General features: G+C 43.4%; 1 protein-coding gene across 1 annotated transcript in view; it reads right to left on the bottom strand.

The window, feature by feature from the left end:
• LOC311101213 (ATP-binding cassette sub-family C member 3-like) overlaps positions 1-22,468 on the bottom strand; it is a 44,253-nt gene extending 21,785 nt beyond the window's left edge. Inside the window, exons 1-21 of the mRNA XM_084142321.1 lie at positions 22,402-22,468; positions 20,515-20,652; positions 19,076-19,201; positions 18,929-18,990; positions 18,526-18,657; positions 15,524-15,763; positions 14,642-14,819; positions 14,369-14,530; positions 13,767-13,859; positions 12,976-13,179; positions 12,614-12,760; positions 12,316-12,403; positions 11,686-11,752; positions 11,467-11,593; positions 11,116-11,292; positions 10,694-10,861; positions 10,151-10,334; positions 9,533-9,641; positions 8,149-8,305; positions 7,676-7,883; positions 6,968-7,278 (exon numbers count right to left, since the gene is read on the bottom strand). Of these exons, the coding sequence (XP_083998447.1) occupies positions 6,968-7,278; positions 7,676-7,883; positions 8,149-8,305; positions 9,533-9,641; positions 10,151-10,334; positions 10,694-10,861; positions 11,116-11,292; positions 11,467-11,593; positions 11,686-11,752; positions 12,316-12,403; positions 12,614-12,760; positions 12,976-13,179; positions 13,767-13,859; positions 14,369-14,530; positions 14,642-14,819; positions 15,524-15,763; positions 18,526-18,657; positions 18,929-18,990; positions 19,076-19,201; positions 20,515-20,652; positions 22,402-22,410 (3,087 nt within the window). The 5' untranslated portion in view covers positions 22,411-22,468. The remainder of the gene's footprint in view (positions 1-6,967; positions 7,279-7,675; positions 7,884-8,148; positions 8,306-9,532; positions 9,642-10,150; positions 10,335-10,693; positions 10,862-11,115; positions 11,293-11,466; positions 11,594-11,685; positions 11,753-12,315; positions 12,404-12,613; positions 12,761-12,975; positions 13,180-13,766; positions 13,860-14,368; positions 14,531-14,641; positions 14,820-15,523; positions 15,764-18,525; positions 18,658-18,928; positions 18,991-19,075; positions 19,202-20,514; positions 20,653-22,401) is intronic.
• Between the last annotated feature and the right edge of the window lie 2,561 nt (positions 22,469-25,029).

The following is a 25,029-nucleotide window of genomic DNA, read 5'->3' as shown; positions in this document are numbered from 1 at the left end:
GACAAACACAGCATTATATAGTAACTGAACACTGGGATACAAGCTGTAACAGTGAGCAACTAGGAAGCGCACACTGCAGTAACACTATAGTAAGGTCAGGGTTCACAAAACATCTGCAGAGTTCCTTTGATAGATTAATAGAGTAATAGATTCATTTGATAGTGATAGATATCATATTTAATATTCATATTTAGCTACCGTTTACATGAATTATCATAATGCCATTTCTTGAACTCTGCGGATGCTCTTTCCACCTGGCCCAAAAAGCATTCTACGAAATAAGGTATATTTAATTTGATTATCAAATCAATTTATAAATCATCCAGTACTAAACACATTTGATTAAAATTTAAAAAATCAACACTTCAATTTCCATTAGTGCTCAAATGCCATCATAATATTGTAGTGTATGGTTTGGCTTTTAAATGTTAACACTGTAAAACATTATTAAGGTAAAACTCATACATGTAGAATAATTAAAGTCCCAGTGAGTAAGAAATTCCCCTTTTCAATGACACATGGAGAAGGTAAATAAAAGACCATGCAGATAAAAATCAAAAAGGAGAAGGAATATATGCAGATGTTAGATGATGGCAACCCAGTTTACAGCATTGAAGTTCCAGTTAGCAGGCATCTCACAGAAGCACATGTGAACACACAGAAACCCGCTTATATTCACCCTAAAGAACTACAGTTTCAAATGTATCACCGGCAGAAATATATAGAGCCCGACCAATATGTTTTTCTTGGTCCGATACCAATTCCGATTTATTAGGGGACAAAACTTAACAATATACAGTGGATTAAGTTTCTATAGCCAAGATACGCTGATAAGCTCCAGGGAGTTGGCATTGGCAATGGCAATGGCTACAGCCTGCCATGAAGTAGACTAACACACACACACTGGGATTTTTCTGCCATTGAAATCCTTGGGCAGTGTTTTTTCAGGTCACCTAAATCCAAACAGTGAAATTCATTTTTGGGATGGAAAAATGCTTTCAGTGTAAACTTAAATGACAAAAACCAGATTAAAGGTATGTAGAAATGGACCTATATATTTTTTTATTATATAATCTTTGAGAACTAACAATTGTCAATTCCAAAACAATGAATTTAGTAGTATATCTAGAACACAGCAATTAGCCATGGCTAAATGCAAAGAATTGCGGAAAATTAGCTTTAAAACTGCAACATTTTCTCTCAGCTGTATGGCATAATGTGTACAATTGCAGGAAATTGGCTTAAAAATGCAAAAATGTCTCTACACTGCCAAGATGGGGACCTCTAAAATGTTCTCTAAAATTCAGCCGCACCTGTGGGCCGACCGCGCACCTTGCCATGCCCACCACCTAAGCCCCTTTTCGATCCAGAAAAAACCCTGCACACACAAATTAAATTGTATTTGTCACATGCTTCGCAAACAACAGGTGTAGACTAACAGTGAAATGCTTACTTACGGGTCCTTTTCCAACAATGCAGAGTTAAAGATAAAGATAAAAAATATACAGTACCAGTCAAAAGTTTGGACACACCTACTCATGCCAGGGTTTTTCTTTCTTCATTTTTTACTATTTTCTACATTGTAGAATACTATTGAAGACATCAAAACTATGAAATAACACATATGGAATCATGTAGTAACCAAGAAAGTGTTCAACAAATCAAAATATATTTTATATTTGAGATTCTTCAAATAGCCACCCTTTGCCTTGATGACAGCTTTACACACTCTTGGCATTCTCTTAACCAGCTTCACCTAGAATGCTTTTCCAACAGTCTTGAAGGAGTTTCCACATATGCTGAGCACTTGATGGCTGCTTTTCCTTCACTCTGCGGTCCGACTCATCCCAAACCATCTCAATTGGGTTGAGGTCGGTGGATTGTGGAGGCCAGGTCACCTGATGCAGCACTCCATCATTCTCCTTCTTGGTCAAATAGCCCTTACACAGCCTGGAGGTGTGTTGGTTCATTGTCCTGTTGAAAATCAAATGATAGTCCCACTAAGCCCAAACCAGATGGGATGGCGTATCGCTGTAGAACGCTGTGGTAGCCATGCTGGTTAAGTGTGCCTTGAATTCAAAAAAATATATATCACAGACAGTGTCACCAGCAAAGCACCCCCACACCATAACACCTCCTCCTCCATGCTTTACGGTGGGAACTACACATACGGAGAGCATCTGTTCACCCACACCACGTCTCACAAAGACACGGCGGTTGGAATAAACAATCTCCAATTTGGACTCCAGACCAAAGGACAAATGTCCATTGCTCGTGTTTCTTGGCCCAAGCAAGTCTCTTCTTCATATTGGTGTCCTTTAGTAGTGGTTTCTTTGTAGCAATTCGACCATGAAGGCCTGATTCACACTGTCTCCTCTGAACAGTTGATATTGAGATGTGTCTGTGACTTGAACTCTGTGAAGCATTTATTTGGGCTGCAATTTCTGAGGCTGGTAACTCTAATGAACTTATCCTCTGCAGCAGAGGTAACTCTGGGTCTTCCATTCCTGTGGCGGTCCTCATGAGAGCCAGTTTCATCATTGCGCTTGATGGTTTTTGCGACTGCATTTGAAGAAACTTTCAAAGTTCTTGAAATGTTCTGTATTGACTGACCATCATGTCTTAAAGTAATAATGGACTGCCATTTCTCTTTGCTTATTTGAGCTGTTCTTGACATAATATGGACTTGGTGTTTTACCAAATAGGGCTATCTTCTGTATACCCCCCCCTACCTTGTCACAACAAAACTGATTGGCTCAAACGCATTAAGGAAAGAAATTCCACAAATTAACTTTTAAGAAGGCACACCTGTTAATTGAAATGCATTCCAGGTGACTACTTCATGAAGCTGGTTGAGAGAATGCCAAGAGTGTGCAAAGCTGTCATCAAGGCAAAGGGTAGCTATTTCAAGAATCTCAAATATAAAATATATTTTGATTTGTTTAACACTTTTTTGGTTACTACATGTGTTATTTCATAGTTTTGATGTCTTCGCTATTATTCTACAATGTAAAAAATAGTACAAATAAAGAAAAACCCTTGAATGAGTAGGTGTGTCCAAACTTTTGACTGGTAGTGTGTATATATATATAATAAATAGTGACACGAGAATATAATACACAGTGAAAAACTAATAACAATAATGAGTCAAAATAACATGGCTATATAAAGGGAGTATCAGTACGTAGCTATGTACATATACAGTGGGGAGAACAAGTATTTGATACACTGCCGATTTAGCAGGTTTTCCTACTTACAAAGCATGTAGAGGTCTGTACATTTTATCATAGGTACACTTCAACTGTGAGAGACGGAATCTAAAACAAAAATCCAGAAAATCACATTGTATGATTTTTAAGTAATTAATTTGCATTTTATTGCATGACATAAGTATTTGAGCACCTACCAACCAGTAAGAATTCCAGCTCTCACAGACCTGTTAGTTTTTCTTTAAGAAGCCCTCCTGTTCTCCACTCATTACCTGTATTAACTCCACCTGTTTGAACTCGTTACCTGTATAAAAGACACCTGTCCACACACTCAATCAAACAGACTCCAACCTCTCCACAATGGCCAAGACCAGAGAGCTGTGTAAGGACATCAGGGATCAAATTGTAGACCTGCACAAGGCTGGGATGGGCTACAGGACAATAGGCAAGCAGCTTGGTGAGAAGGCAACAACTGTTGGCGCAATTATTAGAAAATGGAAGAGGCTCAAGATGACGGTCAATCACCCTCGGTCTGGGGCTCCATGCAAGATCTCACCTCGTGGGGCATCAATGATCATGAGGAAGGTGAGGGAGCAGCCCAGAACTACACGGCAGGACCTGGTCAATGACCTGAAGAGAGCTGGGACCACAGTCTCAAAGAAAACCATTAGTAACACACTACGCCATCATGGATTAAAATCCTGCAGTGCACGCAAGGTCCCCCTTCTCAAGCCAGCGCATGTCCAGGCCCGTCTGAAGTTTGCCAATGACCATCTGGATGATCCAGAGGAGGAATGGGAGAAGGTCATGTGGTCTGATGAGACAAAAATTGAGCTTTTTGGTCTAAACTCCACTCGCCGTGTTTGGAGGAAGAAGAGGGATGAGTACAACCCCAAGAACACCATCCCAACCGTGAAGCATGGAGGTGGAAACATCATTCTTTCATTCTTCTTTTCTGCAAAGGGGACAGGACATTTTCTGGATTTTTGTTTTAGATTCTGTCTCTCACAGTTGAAGTGTACCTATAATAAAAAAATTACAGACCTCTACATGCTTTGTAAGTAGGAAAACCTGCAAAATCGGCAGTGTATCAAATACTTGTTCTCCCCACTGTATCTGCCGATATACTGTTTTACAGCGATCCAAAAGAGCCATTGTCCAATAACTATGCTTCAAATGTTGATTTCATATATCGTGACAAGAATGTATACAAATATTCTCATTCTGAGAATGGCCGCAAGTGTTCAGAAAAGCATGAGATTCCCATTATTTTATCCTATTTACTGAATATCGGTTAATGTTTGAATTATCATCTGATACCAATATAGCGGTAAAAGGCCAATATCGGCCGATAATATTGTTGAACTGATATATCAATCGGGCTCTAGAAATATATCAGTTTTCCAACTTCAGGAAACTGCTAGGTACTGTACAATCGTTAAAGGAAATTGCCAAGCACAAAACCAAGCACAAGCCCCAATAGCCCTCAGCGAAACATCCAAACCCAGATACTACAAACTACACAATTTTCTAGTCAGGATCATGTCATCTCTTTAGATCTTTTCAATCAATCTGATCGGAAGGGTGAAAGGAGGTGATTGCTTGGAGCCAGGACATGGTGCATTTCAAACTGATCAAAATCAGATCAAGACCAGTCATGTCAATTGATCATTATCATTAACCAGCAATCTGAAGCAGCCTTGTGGCTCCTATCAAATGTCGTAATTTTGTGGCTCAAATCTCCAGACACACACAAAAGAAAACACATTACAAAGCCATAGGAACCTTAATGAGCCAAACCATCTTAGCGTGTTAGTAGTAGATAAAATGATTGCCAAACCGTTATTCAAAACAAATGGATGCTAAATGGATGTTGGATGATTTGAAGTTTAACTGATTAGGATGAGTTATAAACAGCGGAATGAACATTCTGTAACCATGATGACACGATAATACCTATTCCTATTCCCCCACACACACACACACTACAGTATTCACTACAGATACCGAACAGCTGCTCACCATCTACCCCCAGTTGTTTACCTGCACTGATTCAGTCAAATTCAAAATTCAGTGCATCAAATTATCATAGTGAAGCCAAGTCAATAGAATATCAACAATAGTGTTTCTAATGACATTTGCTGAGGTTCCAGATCCATATACCTTGGGGTGGTGTTTAGTAGAACAGCCGTTCCACACAAACCAAACAACTAGAGATTGGAGCCTTAGCCTACAGACTGAACCTCCACTCACTAGTCTTCTACTGTATCTACCCACCAACCAAACCACACTGCCACTACAACACTAAGACAACTAGACAATGAGAATGATGGTCACATCTACCACAGCAAACTGCACACACAACAACAGCAATCTACCAGCCACACACACACAACACACTCTCAGTCACGCTGTATTAGAGTTATTAATGAGTTGTGTCCTATTTACCTGGACCCACCAATAGAACACCATTAACGGCACTATGACTAGAAGGAACAGAGGGGTGAGGGCAGAGCATACGATCAGCACATTCACTGTGTACCAGAAAGTGCGCATCCATATATCAATATTGTCTGGGATGTGCGAGTCTATAATATCCACGTCTTTGCTGAAGCGGTTTAGGACGCGCCCCGTGGGGGTGCTCTCGAAGAAGCCCTGGGGTGCCCTCAGCACCCTCTGGAGCATGTAGAGGTGCATGAGTTTGGCTGCCCGCAGCATGCTGTAGGCCTTGGACAGCAGACAGTTGGCCAGCAACAGCACACCTGGGAGAGGGGGAGGGGCACAGGTGACAACCACACTACTGTTAAATGGATCTCTATCTCTCTCTCTCTCTCCCACCCTCCCTCCCTCCCTCCCTCCCTCCCTCCCGCCCACTGGTATAGAAGCCTTTGGCATTATAGAGTAAATTGGCACAAAATGACCCTAATATTCACATCCTGGGTCAAACGCTAAAGGCACTGCATGGAAACCCTGAATACCAATACCCTGTAGAGTTGGACAAGAAACAAAAGAACCTCAAACTCTCTAATGTGCGGCTGGATAACTGTAGCATCATCCTACTTGCCTTTCCATTCATTCACTGCTAGAGGGCAGCAGCACACCAGAGTTCTCATGTTTCCTGTAAGCACAAATCTAAAACCCTCGCCTTTAGATCAGGTCTGGGGGCAACTTCATCCTACGCCACTCTAGTCTAAATCAATGTTCTCCAGCTACACTACATTCTCCAGTGTGTCCCTGAGAAGGATGTTGGGTTGTAAAGAACACACAGTAGTGTTCTGAGCTCTCAGCTTGACCGCCTCAGAGGGCCAGAGTCAACAAACACAACTCAGCTCAGCTGAACTGAAGCCTCCTTCACTACTGTGTGTACACAGCACCGGCTGTGGGTGAACCAACCCTGCTGTGTGTGTGTGTGTGTGTGTGTGGAGGGGGGGGTTGGGGGGGGCAGGGCAGGAAGTGCTATAGGGCCGCTGAGAGGGAGAGAGAGGAAGTTAATGCATGGTTAGGGGAGAGGAGAGGAGACAGGGAGGAGGAGGAGAGCAAATGCTCAACGGATAACAGGAACACAAAAAGCTGCAGAGAAACAGAAAGCCAAAGGTCACAGAAACTGCTCCAACAATCAGGGTGCTGCATGCTGCATTCAGGAGCATAAGCAACCCACTTTGGCACAAATTGAAATGAAAGGTATTACTTGACACCATAAACTCCTGCCCTAGAGAGTAGAGCAACCAACCATTAGCTCTTCAGAACAGAACCAATACCTGGACAAAGACGTATATGAAAGCCAGCGGGGCTATGACCACAGCGAAGATGGGGGTGCTGGCCACTATGACTATCATGGTGGAGAGAGAGGAGAAGAACGTCCCGAGGAACATGAGAACGGTAGAGGGCAGTGCCTCGTCGATGACGTAGATGTCCTTAGAGAAGCGGTTGATGACCCTGCCTATGGGGGTGGTGTCAAAGAAAGACTGGGGGGTGTGAAACTTGTTGTCTAGGAGGGCATAGTGGAGCTTCCTGGCTGCTCCGATGTTCCCCATGGCCAGGGTGTAGGAGGAGACCATGACCAGTAGCCCTGAAATGGAGGGAGGAGGAAGAGAGGGAGGGAGCGGGGAGATGAGGGTTGAGGAGACAGTGGGTTCTATATGTGTCCCCTCTCCTGAATGTTGAGACCCTTTTCAATACAATTCAAATCAAGCTCCCAGTGTTACTGAAAAGGACCTGAGGTGTTGAGGCCAAGGTCCTCACACAAAACCAACCACTCATAGTTAGCTTCATACAGTAATAAAGTAAAACATACAATGTTCATATACACAGCAAAACCTACAACAACAAAACCTCTCTTTGGCACAAATGACCCAAACACCACAGACAAATTGTATTATTGAATATTGAACTGTAAAGGTACTTTCAGTCATCTTAAGGTGGATAGGTATCCTTATCCTAAGGTAATGAACAGCAGGTCTCCTCACCTTGTGCCATGCCCAAAGCAGCATACACCCCCACCCTCATACTGACATTCTCCTGGGTCACGTTCTGAGCTGCGTCATTGGTCCACTGGCTCAGCCAGACATTGGCTCCAATGGCGGCAGCACTCTGGCAGCCATACAGGAAACAGATGAAGAGGGACAGCAGAGGCCCTACTGCCTTGGCATACTCCCAGAACACCTTGATCTTCACCTGAGGACAGGGAGGAGAGGGAGGTTAGAGGTCAGGGGTTAGAGATCAGAGTCTCTACAGCTTTGGAATACTCCCAGAACCCCTTAATCTTCACCTGAAGAGAGGGAGGAGACAGAGGTTAAAGGTCAGGAGTAAGAGGTTAGACGTCAGAGACCGTACTGTCTCGGAATACACCCAGAACAACTTCACCTGGGGGTAGGAGAGAGTAGAAGTCTACATCTTCAATCAAATTTACTAAACTATGTATCCCAATAGCTCTACTCACCCTGCCTGTCTCAGCGGTCTCTGCCTGGATGAGTTTCTCCACCTTCGGTAGTTTCTTCTCTGGGTCAGACTCAGCATGCTTCCTCTCGCTGCACAGACGCTTCCGGACAGACCTGCTCTTCGGGTTCTCCAGGTCCCCTGAGATGATGCTGATCTGCCTGCAGGGAGGGAGGAAGTGATTGATCGGTCAATCAATCGTTGTGTATATCATACTTTTCAAAAATACATTAGTCCAAAGCCCCATAAAATATGGCATTTATCTATTAAAGAGGGGGTAAAACATACCTTAGTCCCTTCAGAATTTTGCGACTCTGAGATCGCAGAATCTTTTGCAAAATCAACAATCCCTTCATATTAAGCGAGGGCTTGCAATTTTAAACAAACACTGCATTTTTACCAAATAAAATGGTTCAATCAAACAACACTTTAACAAACTTTTCCCCTGTCAGCTTGGGTGACCACATGTCCCGGATTGTGCGGGACAGTACTGCATTTTGGCCCTTTGTACCGCAACCAAACAATCATGTTCTGCATTTTATCAACAAATTAAAACACCACTAATTTACAAAAAAAGGTTGATTTGGCCTTTATTTTATTCAGACTTCCCATTCATTTGATGAGAATTGACATTCCAACCTCTCACTTTTGCAGTCACATTGTGCTTATGACAAGATATATACCATAAGGATGTGGTGGTGGTGATGTTAAACACACTCCAATCTGTGTTGAGATCTGATATTCTGCGCAGTGCAAGACGAGACGCCAATGTCATATTGTCAACCAATCACATTTGTCAAATCTTTTCAGGCTAAATTCCAGCTGAACTTGGAGAGGACAGTTATAACAACTTACAAAAAGTGTGCTTCTAACAAAGAGCTACAAAATAAGTAAATAGCTGTATTAGACAGAAAGATATAAGTTAACTTGTGAGGCTCTCCATGCTCATTAGTTGCTCATTCAACATATTTGCTGCTACTTCACTCAATCCCATTTTAAAAGTCTCCCTTCCTAATTGTTGTACATTCCCTGAGACCAACCAGAAACCTTTCCTTGGCCAAATATTCCCCGATTTTCATAACAACCACACGTGGTCTATCGTTTCTGCATCACCACATTATGCGCGAGGCAAACGAGGTGTGCTTCAATTCACTCGCTTGGTGCAGCGGGAGGGGGATTTTTGCCCGGGGGAGGTGCCCCCGTTGACCCGCATTTGGGTATTTTAAATGACCCTACTGACACATTTTATAAAAACATCGCAAATTGGCATGCAAAATGTCCGAATTGCCGCAACAAAATCAAGCATTTTGGCCCGCAACTATCACAAAAAAACACATAAGTATCCTGGAGGGACTGCCTTATGAACTGTTACAGAGACTTATAAGTACCTTATGAACTGTCTCTTTGCCTCATTGACCACTGGTTCATTGTCCACCATGTCTGTATGGTTGCTAAGGGCGTCGTCAGGGAAGTCTTCTTCTTCGTCAATCAAAGCCTCTGTGGGTGTTGAGTCACAGTGTTACCGTGGTAATTATGGAGCAGGTGTACACACTCCTAGAGATGTAGGGCATACTGGGTATGTAGGGTTTTGTTCCAACCCTACTCTAACAAACCTGAATCAGCTAATCAGCCAGTAGCTTGCACACCCAGTAGCCTTCAAGGACACATGTTGGCAGGCACTGGTGTAGGGGGATTAGTGGAACCCCAAGGGCATTAACATCAATAGTATCTGCCCTTCTGCTTTAGCCCTCAAATTCAAATCTGGACCTCGAAGCCAGTTCCACTGCTTTTGTTCATTCTTCCCCTCTAATCAGGGACCAATTTAAACCTGGGACCCCTTACAGAACACTGGGGGGGGGGGGGGGGGGGGTGTATGTGGTTTTTCTGTAAGGGACACCAAGTGGGTGCAATTAATTAGCAGGAAGTGGAACAGAAAACCAGCAGTGCTACGGACCTCGTAGGGTAAGATTTAAATACCCCTGTGCTATACTAGCAGGTAGTTCTACCTGTTGCCTCGTCCTCCTCGATGATGTCCTCCAGGGAATAGTTCCTGAGGAACTCAGCGAATGCTCCGTTCTGTTTGAGCAGCTCCTGGTACGAGCCCATCTCTGACACCCTGCCCTCCACCATCACCACTATGTTATCCACCTGCGGCAGGAAGCTGATGCCGTGCGTCACCAGGATACGTGTCTTGAGGGAAACGAAAAGAGGATCTGTCATGAAGGCTGGGAATTGCCAGGGATCTCACAATACTTTATTATCACGATACTTAGGTGCCGATATGTATTGTGATTCTATACGTTTCACTATTCTATATGTATTGCAAATAGATACTGCGATTTTATTGCAATTCGATGTTCTAAAATAACTGCTTCTGGGTTAAGCGGGCATTGTGTCAAGAAGCAGTGCGGCTCTCGACTTTTTCCCCCATCCCTTACTGTCATGTTAGTTCACTTATTCTTAGTGTATTTCTCTCTGCTATCACTCAGAATGTGTCTCTCTTCTTCTGTAGTGTATGGAGAACAGAGCAGAGTGACTACTCTCCTCACCTTGCCCTGCAGTGCCCCCTCTGGGCCAATGACGTGGTCGAAGATGTGTTTGGCCACGTGGGCGTCCACGGCAGAGAGAGGGTCGTCCAGCAAGTAGACATCGGCCTCGTTGTACAGAGCTCTGGCCAGACTCACCCTCTGTCTCTGACCACCCGATAGGTTGATACCCTGAGAGAGAGAGAATGGGGACAGAGAGGGGGAGGGGGTGGGGGGGGGGGGAGAGAGAGAGAGAGAGAGAGGGGGGAGAGAGATCAATGGAAGCATTCTACAGACACAAGCAAATCACTGATCTCAAAAGAAGTTGCTTTGTTTGAGACTCGAAGACTCATCTTAGCTCCTAGAGCTGATACCTTTAGTTGTGGGCTAACATGACCGTTAGCCTCAAAAAACAACCCAGGTTAGATTCTATTCCATCTCCCTACCTTCTCTCCGATCTCGGTCAGGTCTCCTCCAGGTAGTACTTCCAGGTCCGGGGTCAAGGCGCAGGCCTCCAGACAACAGTGGTACTTCTGCTCGTTGTAGGCTTTGCCAAATAGGATGTTGTCTCTCAGAGTGGCATTCTGGATCCAGGCTTGCTGGGGGACGTAGGCCACCGAACCCTGAAACGAGAGAAGGAGGGAGAGAACTCAGTACAGCTGAAAACTACAACTAGACCCAAACAATCAATCAATAAAGCAATCGACCCACTAATCAATTACTCAATCAAGCAAATGACCCACTAATCAATCAATCAATCAACCTTCAGTTAGCATAATTGAATTCAGTGGAAATACCCGTATGGAGATGTCTCCCTCCATTTTCTCCATCTCTCCCAGTAGAGCTGACACCAGAGAAGACTTTCCACAGCCTACATGTCCTACCACAGCTAGCAGTGAGCCCTGGGGCACCATCAGGTTTATACTGGGACACACACACACACACACACATACAGTCAGTGCATTCTTTCCCTTGAATAGTTATTGTCCTTTGCATGATGCAACTTGCCAACTTACTTGTGTAGAGCAGGATGATCTTGTTTTGCCCAGGTGAACGTCCCATTGACAACAGTCACTGAGCTATCTGAAGGGGAGAATGCAGTGCACTTACAAAAACAGGAACCATGACACAGCATTACCAAACTGGTAAGTCAAAATCACTCAGCGACACAAACTGGCTCAGAGCCAAAAACAGAGGGAGTTACAAAAGGAAAAGCGATGACTGTGGAATCCAGCCATCTAAATCCCTTAAGTCACCTCAATTTACAGTCTAAAATGTTAATATTACAAAAGCCAAGAGTAATAACGATGCAAAACTGAAATGGATTACAAAATCCCTCATAGTTCCTTATTGAAAACCCAACCGCCTACAATAATGGCAGGCAGTGGCGCCATGGTAACGGCCCATGTAAGGATGACTCAGCAGTAACCATAGAATTAGGAATTAGAATAGTAATTTAATAGGATCTCTTTGGCAGAAACATAGACCATTAGAATGCCTCAGAGGCCCCATCCCATTAGCCTTCTTCTATACCATCCCTTCATGTCAGTGAAAACCTAAGGGGTAACGGAAGGGCCTAGGGGGTGAAATGGAACCAGCCCAGCCAAGTTCAGGGTGGTTCCTTCTTCAGCTGGTTCAATGTTTACCTGTGGCAGTGTTATTCCGGTCCACAGACTCTGGGTCCAGCTCATCATGACTCAGGAAATCCTGGATACGCTTCAGGGACACGCTGGCCTTGGAGTAGCAACAGAGTCAACACATGCACACACACACACACAACGCAAAAGCATGCACAACATCCACAGGAGGAATGAGAGAAGGTATAAGAGGAGGAGTGAGAGAAAGAGGAATGAGAGAAGTAGGAGAAAGAGAAAATATTGCGAGGAGTGATACAAGGAGAGAAAAGAAGGAGTAAGAGAATGATAGAGGAGGAGAAGAGCCTACCTGCACGATACTGCTGATGACTTGGGGCAACATATTGAGAGGGAATCGTAAGATGTTGAACAGAGACAAAGATACAAAGGCTTTCTCCGCGTCTAAAATGTTATTTTTATCCACAGTCACATATACTGCAAACGTTGTCAAGGCAACCTGAGGAGACATAAAAAAAAAAAGCATGGAAATAGATCGTCTGGACAGTTCATTGATCTGCAGCTTTCAGTTGCACTATCTCCATCTAAAATACCTAGCTAATAGTCTTACAAAGAAATACATCAAAGCGTTAACCTTCCTTCAAAGTGATATAGCGCGTAAAACAAGGATAATATAGGTGTGTGTGTGTGTGCGTGCCATAGTGTGTCCCGTACTAGGAATGGTGCACTGGTCCATGCCATGGTAGACACGGCACTGAGGTAGGCCGTCTTGCGGAGCATATTGAGCTCTTTCTGTCTGATCTCCAGAACCTTGTCTTTAAAGGAGTTCTCCCATGCGTACAACTTCAACACTTTGATCCCGTTCAGAATCTCGTTCATCAGTTTGATGCGAGCGTCCTTGTACTGCATCTGCTCCACCTTAGAGACAAAAGGAGAGGGGTGGAGAGAGGGAGGGGAGGAGACAGACAGAGGATATGTCAAAACAATGCTACTTTAGAGATGAAGACCACTTGGCTGTCGAAACGTTGGTAAATAAATGATTGCATCGGAGCAACTAGTGTGCAGCGTTTCCTTTTCTTTTAAAATACTGTATTTTAACACTCGTTAAAAGAGGCTTAGAGATAGCTGCTCAAAGACAAAAAAAGCACAAACATCTCCAAGCAAACTGACACACCACAAACAGAGTTTTTGAAGCACAGAGGCGCAAAAAAGGTACAGAACACTTCACTCATCTTTCCACCCACAAGCCAACTTGTTTAAAGAGCAGCATGCTCACTATAGTACAAACTCACAGGAGATCTTTACATTGCTTTGGAGTTTGATCATGAGCATTTATGTGGTAAACAGTTGCACACATTTCTACTTTGACACACTTGGATAAGAAGCTGTTCGTTCAATCATCATCAACACCATCCTTCTCATCGTGATCATCACCATCACCACTACTTCAACTCCATGTCACCAACAATAAGCCCTCATAGAATAGCAGAGGGAGGTGTGTATACCTGGTAGGCTCGTGTCTTCACAGCGATGGCAGCATTTAAGGGGATCAGCAGGATCATCACAGCAACACCAGCCAGCACTGACGGACCCAGGTTCTACAATACAGAGATAAGGCATGACCAATCAACACAGACACTGACCAAGGTTCTAGAATAGACAGACAAGGTATTAGCAATCAAAACAAAAACAAGGCATGATCAATCAACACAACAGAGATGGACCCCAGACAGACCACGTATGACTAATCAACACAGAGAGCAGGGGTGTAATCATTAGTTGGATTAAGTTGCAAAACGTTTAGTCTGTTGCAAAATGTTTTGCATCGGAAAAACGTTTACCGCTGACTCTAGGAACCAAACGGGAGCAAAAGGAATGAAACGAAACAGGGAGGGACCTAGAAACTCTTGTTTCCGTTGCTAAATGTTTTCCGTTTGGAGTAGACGGTTTCCGTTGCCAAACATTTTCTGTTGTAAACGGAATCCCACTAATGAATACGCTCAAGGCACAATCATTCTGGATCTCATCTCATTAGATATATTCCCCATACAGTGCACTACTTTTGCTATGGTGGAATAATAAACCCACCTCCATGGTAAGAACCCACCTGCCACAGGAAGTATAGTGCCAGTATGATCTGAAGTGGGGCGGACCACAGCATGTTGAGAAAGGTGGTGAGATCCATGAAGCGCTGAGCGTCGACTGACATCAGGTTGACTATCTCTCCCACTGTAGATGTACGCTTGGCCGCGTTAGTGATGATCAGAGACTAGGGAGAGAAAGAAAGGACAGAAGAGAAAGACAGAAAGACTCAGTATTTTCATGTGTGTGTGTGTGTGTGTGTGTGTGTGTGTGTGTGTGCATGCTTCGGCTTGTGTACCTTCCTGTAGATGGCTCCTATGATGGAGGTACGAAGCCTCATGCCAGTGACGAAGCAGTACTGGAAGTGTTGGTGCAGGATGAGAGTCTGGAGGAAGGCGGTGAAGAACATGAGGAAGGCCAGGGCATAACCCCACCAGGTGGGAGCTCCCTTCTGCTTTGTGAACACGATCAATAACCTGGAGGGAGGAGAGAGGAAGAGGGGGGGGGCGGGACAGGAGGAGAGAAAAAGATAGGAAAAGAAAAGGAGAGATGGAGAGAGAGTGATGGGGCAGGGGCAGGGGGCAGGGGGCAGGGAGAGCAAAGGGAAAGAAGTGGAAGTTTATTATTCCTGTCAAGAAAATGTCTTGCAGCTCAATTGGTAGAGCATGGCGCATGTAACGCCAGGGTAGTGGGACCACCCATACGTAAAAATTTATGCACACATGACTGTAAGTAGCTTTGGATAAAAGCGTCTGCTAAATGGCATATTATTATTATTATTATTATTATAACATACTCAATATATACAGATAATATGTGATCCGAAAGAGCAAGCTCTAGGGTAAGCTCTTACATTTGAGTCATTTAGCAGACGCTCTTATCGAGAGTGCAGCTTTTCCTTTCCTTTTAAAATACTGTATTTTAACACTAGTTAAAAAAGGCTTTGATAGCTGCTCAAAGACAAAAAAGCACAAACATCTCAGAGCAAACTGACACACCACAAACAAGAACAATGTTGTCCTGTCACCTTGTAAAGCTACAAGGAAACAAATTCTCAAATTCTAAAATATATCTCTGTATTCAGATCTTTATCTTTATTCAGACCACATTCAGCATGTTCATCTGCATTTGACATATACGCTTCATAAGGGTTTATAATGCTGCGCAGTGCTCCATTTACTTGAGGAGCTGTGGGTTAACAAAGGTGATGAGGTCCTGTAGGAGTTTAAAGGCAGATCCGATGAGGAAGTAGGGTCCAAAGGCCTTGATGAGGGAGCGGAGGAAGGAGGGCTTCTTGGGGTCTTTCTGTTTGGACAGCAACACCTCCACCTCCTCAGGACTGCTCTCCCCCCCTACGTGGTTGGACTCTCCCACTGGCGGAGGCTTGGAGTACAGAGCCTGGGTGGACTGGTCCTTAGCACTGTGGAGAGAAGGGGTGGAAATAGGTTCCAAGTAGAAGAAGCATTCATCAAAATCAGCTTCTACCCTTGAACATGAAGTTAGCAGATATACTGTATATTTACGCATTATTTTCTCACACAATCTGAATGTGGAGGGGTTGGATTCCAACAGTCAATGAAACACAACCCTCCCTCACACCTCCAAACAGGTTTGAGCAATTACAGGCTTAGGTCTCTCTTTCATATCACTTTACTGGTTCTTCTGTTTACTGAAGGAAAACCAGACAGAACTTGGCAGAGAAACTGAAGATTAGTGAAAGAGAGAGAGAGAGAGCACGAGAGCGAGCGAGAGCCAGAGAGAATGTTTGGAACAATGATGGAGGTTAGAGTTCAGCATTCAGCAGACACTCCCAAGCTGGTGTCAAGTGTGTTTGGACAAGAGTTATATTGACTTTTTTGTCATTTCCCAGACGCTCTTACAGTTAGTGCATTCATCTTAAGGTAGCTAGGTACAACAACCACATCTCAGTTTTTGAAACTTAAACTTTCCTCAATAAAGCAGCTCTCTGCAAAGTCAGTGCAGGTAAGAAACAACAAAAGCACAACGTACTATGGGGCTCATGGCTATGTAGTCTGGTAGACATATGTCCAGCTTAATAAGCTGAAGCAGAAAGCAGTTTCAGCTAATTGTTTTTTGCTCTTGAAAGCTTGTTTGACAAGTTTAAGCAGAAAGCTTTCTAGTTAAAGGTTTTTGTGGTAGCCACCTGCTTTGATAAGATAAAGTGGAAGACAAGACATTTTCAAAAGAGAAACTTTATATAAATCCAATCAATTATTCATATCGTAGGATTGGGATGAATTGTAAAAAATGGTTGTCTTTTATCAGAGAAAAAGCAGGTACTTTCTATTCAGAGCAGAAAGCAGGCTTAATCTGGCTACCAGCCAGGCAATAACAGACAGATTTTCACTCCGCTGCTTTCCAGTCACATTCCAGTCTTCTTCATTCACTGCAGCAGCCTGTTGGAATGCTCTGTATGATGTAAACAACGTACCAATGTTCCATCTGTGTGTTTTGTTACGATTTCTCTCTAACTGATCTTACTGATCTGTGGTGCGATTTCTATCTTTGATAGTAGCATGTTTGATTTACACTGACTCAACATATGAGGGCGGCTGGTAGCTTAGTGGGTAAGAGCGTTGTGCCAGTAACCGAAAGGTCGCTGGTTCTAATCCCCGAGCCGATTAGGTGAAAAATCTGTCGGTGCCCTTGAGCAAGGCACTTAACCCTAATTTGCTCCTGTAAGTCGCTCTGGATAAGAGCGTCTGCTAAATGACTAATTATTCATTTATTTTATTTATATTAGGTGCTGCACAATCCAGTGGTTTCTATCCTAACATGTGTTTGAACAGATATGAGAGATACTGGCTGGCGCCACATGAAAAACACTTTATCTTTCTCACACACGTGCACATGCACAAACACAAGCATGCACACTCAAGCCAAGCCTATGAAGACAACTTCCTCCCTCAGCTCTCCACAGTTCTGGGAAAGATGTGAAAGGGCAAACTACTGTTGACTTAGGCTGTGTCATTTGGCTGTGTAATCTTAAACAAGAGCATGAGAAACCCTTCTCTACACATTCGTACTACTGGGTCAATGTTGTTGTAACAAGTAAAATAAGGAAATAAGGGTACTGATTTTCAAACTGTGTATAACAAAACATTGTATTGTTATGTTTTTACTAAGAAGTAGTGAAATTATTGGAAGCCTTTGAGATAAGAATCACCAAATAGAATGTGTCCATTGCAGGAAAGATTGAGGAAATTTGGATGCTGGTCTCAACTCTAAATTTCTTAGAAATATACACTGAACAAGAATATAAATGCAACATGTAAAGTGTTGGTCCCATGTTAATGAGCTGAAATAAAAGATCCCAGAAATGTTCCATACACACAAAAAGCTTATTTCTCTCAAATGGCCACTGGCATGCTGGAGAAGTGTGCTCTTCACGTATGAATCCCGGTTTTTAACTGTACCGGGCAGATGGCATTGTGTGGGCAAGCGGTTTGCTGATGTCAATGTTGTGAACAGAGTGCCCCTTGGTGGCGGTGGGGTTATGGTATGGGCAGGCATAAGCTACGGACAACGAAAACAACTGCATTTTATCGATGGCAATTTGAATGCACAGAGATCCCGTGACTAGATCCTGAGGCCCATTGTCGTGCCATTCATCATGATAATGCACGGACCCATGTTGCAAGGATCTGTACACAATTCCTGGAATTTGAAAATGTCCCAGTTCTTCCATGGCCTGCATTCTCACCAGATATGTCACCCGTTGAGCCTGTTTGGGATGCTCTGGATCGAACGTGTACGACAGCGTGTTCCAGTTCCGCCAATATCCATCAGCTTCGCAGAGCCACTGAAGAGGAGTGGGACAACATTCCACAGGTCACCATCAACAGCCTGATCAACTCTATGTGAAGGAGATGTGTTGCGCTGCATGAGGCAAATTGTGGTCACACAAGATACTGACTGGTTTTCTGATCCACGCCCCTACCTTTTTTAAAAGGTGTCTGTGAACAACAGATGCATATCTATATTCCCAGTCCTGTGAAATCCATAGATTAGGGCTTAATTTATTTATTTAAATTGACTGATTTCCTTATATGAACTGTAACTTTGAAATTGTTGCATGTTTATATTTTTGTTCAGTATAATAATACTTTTTCAGTTTCCTATACTACCTCCCACCCTCCCTCTATCTCCATCCCTCCCTACCTGTGAGCCTTGGCCTGCTCCACCTCCCACTCCCGCAGTAGCTTGGGGACGACCACCTCTGAACTGTCCCCCTTGTTTAGTGACCACAGGTCTTTGGCTTCCAGAGGGTTCTTATAGCCCTTGATGGCCATGCTGGGACAGAGAGGGACACAACACATTAGTGGAACTTCATGAAGAGCAGGTTCCTGGAAATGGCTTTATCCGTGTCCAGGAAACCAGGGCACAGAGAGAAGACTTGTTTGCAGTTCCATTGATTATTGATCAAATCTACTGATTGCTTGTGGGAATAAAATACTTGAACATGAAGTAGAAACAAGCCATACAAATGTATAGGATAGACACAATGACGACACCAAGACATAGTTTTTGTACAGTATGTGTTGTATGGGGGAAATCGTGTTACCTAGTGAACCACCAAAAGGTCATAGTGGAGAGGAAACCAGCAGTCGATTGAGGACAAGGATTCTGAGGAGAAAATGGCAGAGTAAGAAGAGGCTACTGTGTGTGTGTCTGTGTGTGTATGTGTGTGTGTGTGTGTGTGTTGACTCACGGGGTCTGTGTCTATGTTGGAGAAAAGTGGGGGTTTCTCATTGAAGCAAGAGAAGATAAGCTCGGCAACGATCAGACTGAAGTAGAAATAAAATGTGGTGAAACGCAGCTTGTCTGAAATCTCACTCTGAAACACAAGAACGCAGAAAGACTTTATTGACCCGTTGGAGGACATTTTGTTATGAAAGCCATTTCTTAAGGAAGCTGACAGACAATACACTAACTGTCTTAGTCTCCTAAAATGCTCTCTTAGATATCTATGATCAGTCCCCCCAAACCCTGCTGAGCTAAAAACTACTAAGTCATCCAAAATCATTCCTTTGTCTCCCTGACCATAAGCCATTCAGTCAAATGAAATATATAAACACAACTAGGGGCTATTTGGTAGGATCAATGGGATTATAAATAGCCAGAGCGAGAGCACAGGACTGATATTGGCCTGGTTTGACCCCACTGTTAGGGCATTAGATTATGTTAGAGTATTAGACAGCCCTCAGTAGGTTAGGTTAGATAAGACGGCTAAGGCCCTGCAGGTCGCTAGGACAACAGATCGATCTCTCTCTCGCTCTCTCTCTTTCTCTCTCTCACACTCTCTCAATTCAATTCAATTCAAGGGCTTTATTGGCATGGGAAACGTATGTTAACATTGCCAAAGCAAGTGAAGTAGATAGTAAACAAAAGTGAAATAAACAATAAATATTAACAGTAAACATTACACTCAGAAGTTTCAAAATAATAAAGACATTTCAAATGTCATATAATGTATATATACAGTGTTGTAACAATGTGCAAATAGTTAAAGTACAAATGGGAAAATAAATAAACATAAATAGGGGTTGTATTTACAATGGTGTTTGTTCTTCACTGGTTGCCCTTTTCTTGTGGCAACAGGTCACAAATCTTGCAGCTGTGATGGCACACTGTGGTTTTTCACCCAGTAGATAAGGGAGTTTATCAAAATTGGGTTTGTTTTCCAATTCTTTGTGGATCTCTCTCTCTCTCTCTCTCTCTCTCTCTCTCTCTTCTCTCTCTCTCTCTCTCTCTCTCTCTCTCTCTCTCTCTCTCTCTCTCTCTCTCTCTCTCTCTCTCTCTCTCTCTCTCTCTCTCTCTCTCTCTCTCTCTCTCCCTCCCTCTCTCTCCCTCTCTCTCTCTCTCTCTCCCTCCCTCTCCCTCTCCCTCTCCCTCTCCCTCCCTCCCTCCCTCCCTCCCTCCCTCCCTCCCTCCCTGCGTAACCCCCCAAAAAACCAACCGTAAGTTCTTTAGCCAGGGAAGGAAGGGGGATGGGGAGAGGGAGGGAAGGAGGAAGAGGGGGGCGATAAACATGTTTTGAGAGAGGGAAAAGAGGAAGGAGAGAGCTGGAGGGAGATGATGCAGACTATACATTTTAAACATCTCCTTCACTTCCTATTCAGTACACGTTAGGGGAAACCCTGATCTTACCTGATATTTGGCCTGTAGGATCTTGGAGCGGAAAGGCACTATGGCACACAGCACTGACAGGAACCAGAATATAAAGAGAATTCCTGAAGACTGGACCCCTCTCAACCTCTCAAACTGTATCAGAAACGTAGCTAGCAACTGAGAGAGAGAGGAGGGAGAAAGGGAGAGTGAGGGAGTGAGGCGTTGAAATAACACGATTTAGATAAGCACAGAAACACACAGGGCATGTAAGATGAACATGCATCTCAGCTCTGCTCTCTCCTTCGCTCACTCATGCATAGGGCATGAGAGAGAGAGAGAGAGAGAGAGAGAGAGAGAGAGAGAGAGAGAGAGAGAGAGAGAGAGAGAGAGAGAGAGAGAGAGAGAGAGAGAGAGAGAGAGAGAGAGAAATGTGAGATATAAAAACAACAACTTGTGAACCAGCATAGCAACTGCTCCACAACGATGCCTGTGAATAACAGCACGTTCACTAGGCTTATTCTACACCTTAGAGAGCGCAACATACTGTAAAGGCTACTGGAATACAATGACAATCTAATCATCTACAACAACAATCAAGCTGGTCTCCCAGACTAGACGTAACATAGTAAACGAAAGTCCAGGACACTCAAATTAGTATGATATGTTACCTTTGATATGGTTACATAAAAGGGAAGGTTACTTAAGGAAAAAACGAAAGGAGGGTGGTTGGTCGTTATGGATGGATGAGCGTATAACCCCAATGTCTAGCAACCCAAAGGTTGCGTGTTTGAATCTCATCACGGACAACTTTAGTATTTTAGCAACTTTGCAACTACTTACTGCTTTTTAGCTACTTTACAACTACTAAGCATTTTTTTGCTTCCCCTTAACCCTAACCCTTTAACAACTCCTAAACCTAACTTAGCTAACGTTAGCCAACTAGCTAACGTTAGCCAACTAGCAACCTAGCTAATGCTAGCCACAACAAATTAGAATTCGTAACATATAAGTATTGCAAATTCGCAACATATTGTACGAATTGCAATTCGTAACATGTCATACGAATTGAAATCGTGCTTCCACCCATCCAGGACATCTACTCAAAATGGTGCCTGAGGAAGGCACGCAGCATCATCAAGGACCCCACACACCCCAGCCACGAGCTGTTCTCTCCCTTAGCATCGGGCAGACGGCATCAGACCATGAGGTCTGATACCAAAAGGCTCAGAGACTGTTTCTATCTATAAGCCATCAGACTGCTGAACACTTGAACTGGACTGACCACCTGCTCTGAATCTCCGCACCTTAGCACACATCACAACTGCTGCTACCAGACTCTTATTATACTGCTCAGTTTAAACACTTGCTCCCCATCCCCCCCTTCCCCAAAACACATGTAAATATTGTACTATAAATTGTGCCTTCCTGTATTATACTTATACTAAAATTGTTATTCTATTCTACTGCCATTTACTTCATGTTCGTATTCTTATTTTTTTCAATTTCTTATGGTTGTTGCATTGTCGGGAAGGAACCTGCAAGTAAGCATTTCATTGGACAATGTTTACCATGCATATCCCGTACGACTAATAAAACTTGAAACTTAAATTGTAAATCGTAACATATCATACGAAATGGATGATGGACATCCACAAATGAATACATACCATACCATACCAAACCAAACAACATATTATACTAATTTGAGTGTTCCAGATTTACGTTTACTATGTTCCGTCTACCCCTGAGTCCAGGTTGCAACAATACATACATGATTGATTGACTATGACAAGTTATGGATTCAAAATACTGGTCACTAAGCAACAAGGTATATAAGGTATTTTTCAGGAAGTGAGTTGAACGGTGTACTGTATGACTGTACTGTATGTTTACAACGCCACATCCCTGTTTGTTGTGTACAAGTACCATCGTCATGCCGACCACCAGTGGAGTGACGAAGTAGATGGGTGGCTGTGTGTCCCCCTGCTGCAGCTCATGGAAGGTGCCGAAAAGATCTGTCCAACACACGATCCACAACGCCAACCCAACCAAAGACCTAGAGGAGGAAAGGGGAGGGGGGAGAAAGAGAGAGAGAAATAGACCCAAAACTGAGCAGGAGTCTGGTACGTTTCCCAGTACTGGTCATTAGCCTGTCTGATAAATATTTCCACTATTCCCCTATCGTGCATCAACTAACTCATCTAATAAGGGCCTCAGGCAACAGACAGTATTGCATCGAGAGAGAAAGACAGAGAGATGGAGACAGAGAGATGGAGAGAAAGACAACCGGACAGACAGTGTATGCATGTCCACCTACAGCAGTCCAGTGCGTGGTGTGGTCCCTCACCGTTTTGACTCTGTTGAGGATGGACATCATGATGTAACCCTTGTTGTTCCTCTGGAGGTAGAAGAGGTATGGAGGGCAAGCAAGCCACAGGTACACACAAGGCAGCCATGACAGCACTGACAGCTGGAAACACTCCGGCAGGTCTGGGCTGTCTGTGTGGAGCGTCTGATTGGCTACCTGGAATCAAATAAGACGGAGACCAATGGGATGAGACCAATACCCTTTAAATGTCAAATCATCAAACACTTATCCAGTGGGGCATGACATTAGCTGTCTTAGGGGTCGAGAGAGGGACACGCACACGCTTGTGAAAAATGTGATAGGTTGTTGCTGTACTTAGCCTAGTTACGTACAAGGGACAGTGTTCATACTGTAAACTTCCATGCAAATGTAGAGGGGAAAACCACAACTTGGCGGCTAGGTTGAATCACGGACACTAAGAACTGAGTAGTTCTTAGAAGCATCTTGTGATACTGAAACAAACTGCATTACTCTCAAACATCCTATTTCATAATAAGAATAGTTTATTACATTTTTAAAGCACTTTTCATTATACAAGAATAATCTCAAAGTGCATAAAATATCAAATAGAAAAATAGTTTAAAAACTAAACAAATACACTGAGTGTATAAATCATTAAGAACACCTGCTCTTTCCATGACATAGCTTTCACCTGGATTCACCTGGTCGGTCTATGATCCCTTATTGATGTCACTTGTTAAATCCACTTCAATCAGTGTAGATGAAGGTTAACAAAGGATTTTTAAGCCTTTAAATAATTGAGACATGGATTGTGTATGTGTGCCATCCAGAGGGTGAATGGGCAAGACAAAAGATTTAAGAGCCTTTGAACGGGGTATGGTAGCAGATGCCAGGCGCACTGGTGTCAAGAACTGCAACACCGCTGTGTTTTTCATGCTCAACAGTTTCCCGTGTGTATCAAGAATGGTCCACCACCCAAAGGCCATCCAGCCAACTTGACACAACTGTGGGAAGCATTGGAGTCAACATGTGCCAGCATCCCTGTGGAACGCTTTCGACACCTTGTAGAGTCCATGCCCGACGAATTGAGGCTGTTCTGAGGGCAAAAAGGGGGGTGCAACTCAATATTAGGAAGGTGTTCCTAACGTTTGGTATACTCACTGTATATGCCATTTAGCATATATTTATAGCTTATGGTCATAGTTAACTCCATTCTATTTCAATAAAGCGAAGTTAAAGGTCCAATACAGCTCAATATCAAAATAGCTTCTTAGCAAAGAGCCATTTCTCAAGCAAGAATTTGGTAGGACTGTCTGGGAGTGGTCTGAGTGGGGAGGGGAGAACTGAAAACTAGCTGTTATTGGCAGAGAGGTTTGGAACTCTTTCTTATTGGTCTATTAACTAATTTACCGCCTGATGTCACCAGGCAGGCCAAAACTCCATCCCACCAAAACAGACTGAAGTTTCAGCCAGTCTTTTCAAACAGCTCTTGCACTAAAAGGGCATTATCATTTTCACAATATTATTCCAACCTCATACAGTAGTGTGGAAATGTATACAAAACACAGTATAATCTCATTTATGACTGCACTGGGCCTTTAATTAAACCAGAGTCAGTGAGACTGGACAACAAGGCAGGGACTCATAATGAAGACAAGTGACTGCTTATTACATTTCTGTCAGAGCTTACTTCCTTTTAATCATTTTAGGGCTCAAAAGAGAACAAATATAATATTACAGGTTAGCATATGTACAGTATGCAAATAAGGTCATTTCCCAGTAAAGTTACGGGACCCGGTAAGTCATCATAGTCATAAACAGACATTTGCTGTTATAACTCCTAATGACAGCTGCTATGTCAGTCTTATGACTGTGGTCCTCTGTAGCTCAGCTGGTAGAGCACGGCGCTTGTAACGCCAAGATAGTGGGTTCGATCCCCGGGACCACCCATACACAAAAAAAATATATGTATGCACGCATGACTGTAAGTCGCTTTGGATAAAAGCGTCTGCTAAATGGCATATTATTATTATGACAGTGCTATGTAGGCATTATAGCATAACTAACACAACTAAAGTGCTACCGGTTTTGTGAGGCCTGATAACAATCCCAAAAGCCAGTGTGAGTATCTATGGAAGTGTTTACCATGAATAGCTAAAGGATGCAGCCATATCTCAAAGACATGAGAGGAAAGCATATGATATCAAACTTCATATCTGCAGTGT

The sequence above is a fragment of the Coregonus lavaretus genome (assembly GCF_964263955.1).
Source record: "Coregonus lavaretus genome assembly, chromosome: 25".
Taxonomy (NCBI): domain Eukaryota; kingdom Metazoa; phylum Chordata; class Actinopteri; order Salmoniformes; family Salmonidae; genus Coregonus; species Coregonus lavaretus.
The sequence above is the reverse complement of the archived record's forward strand: the minus strand, read 5'-3'. Positions and strand labels throughout refer to the sequence as shown.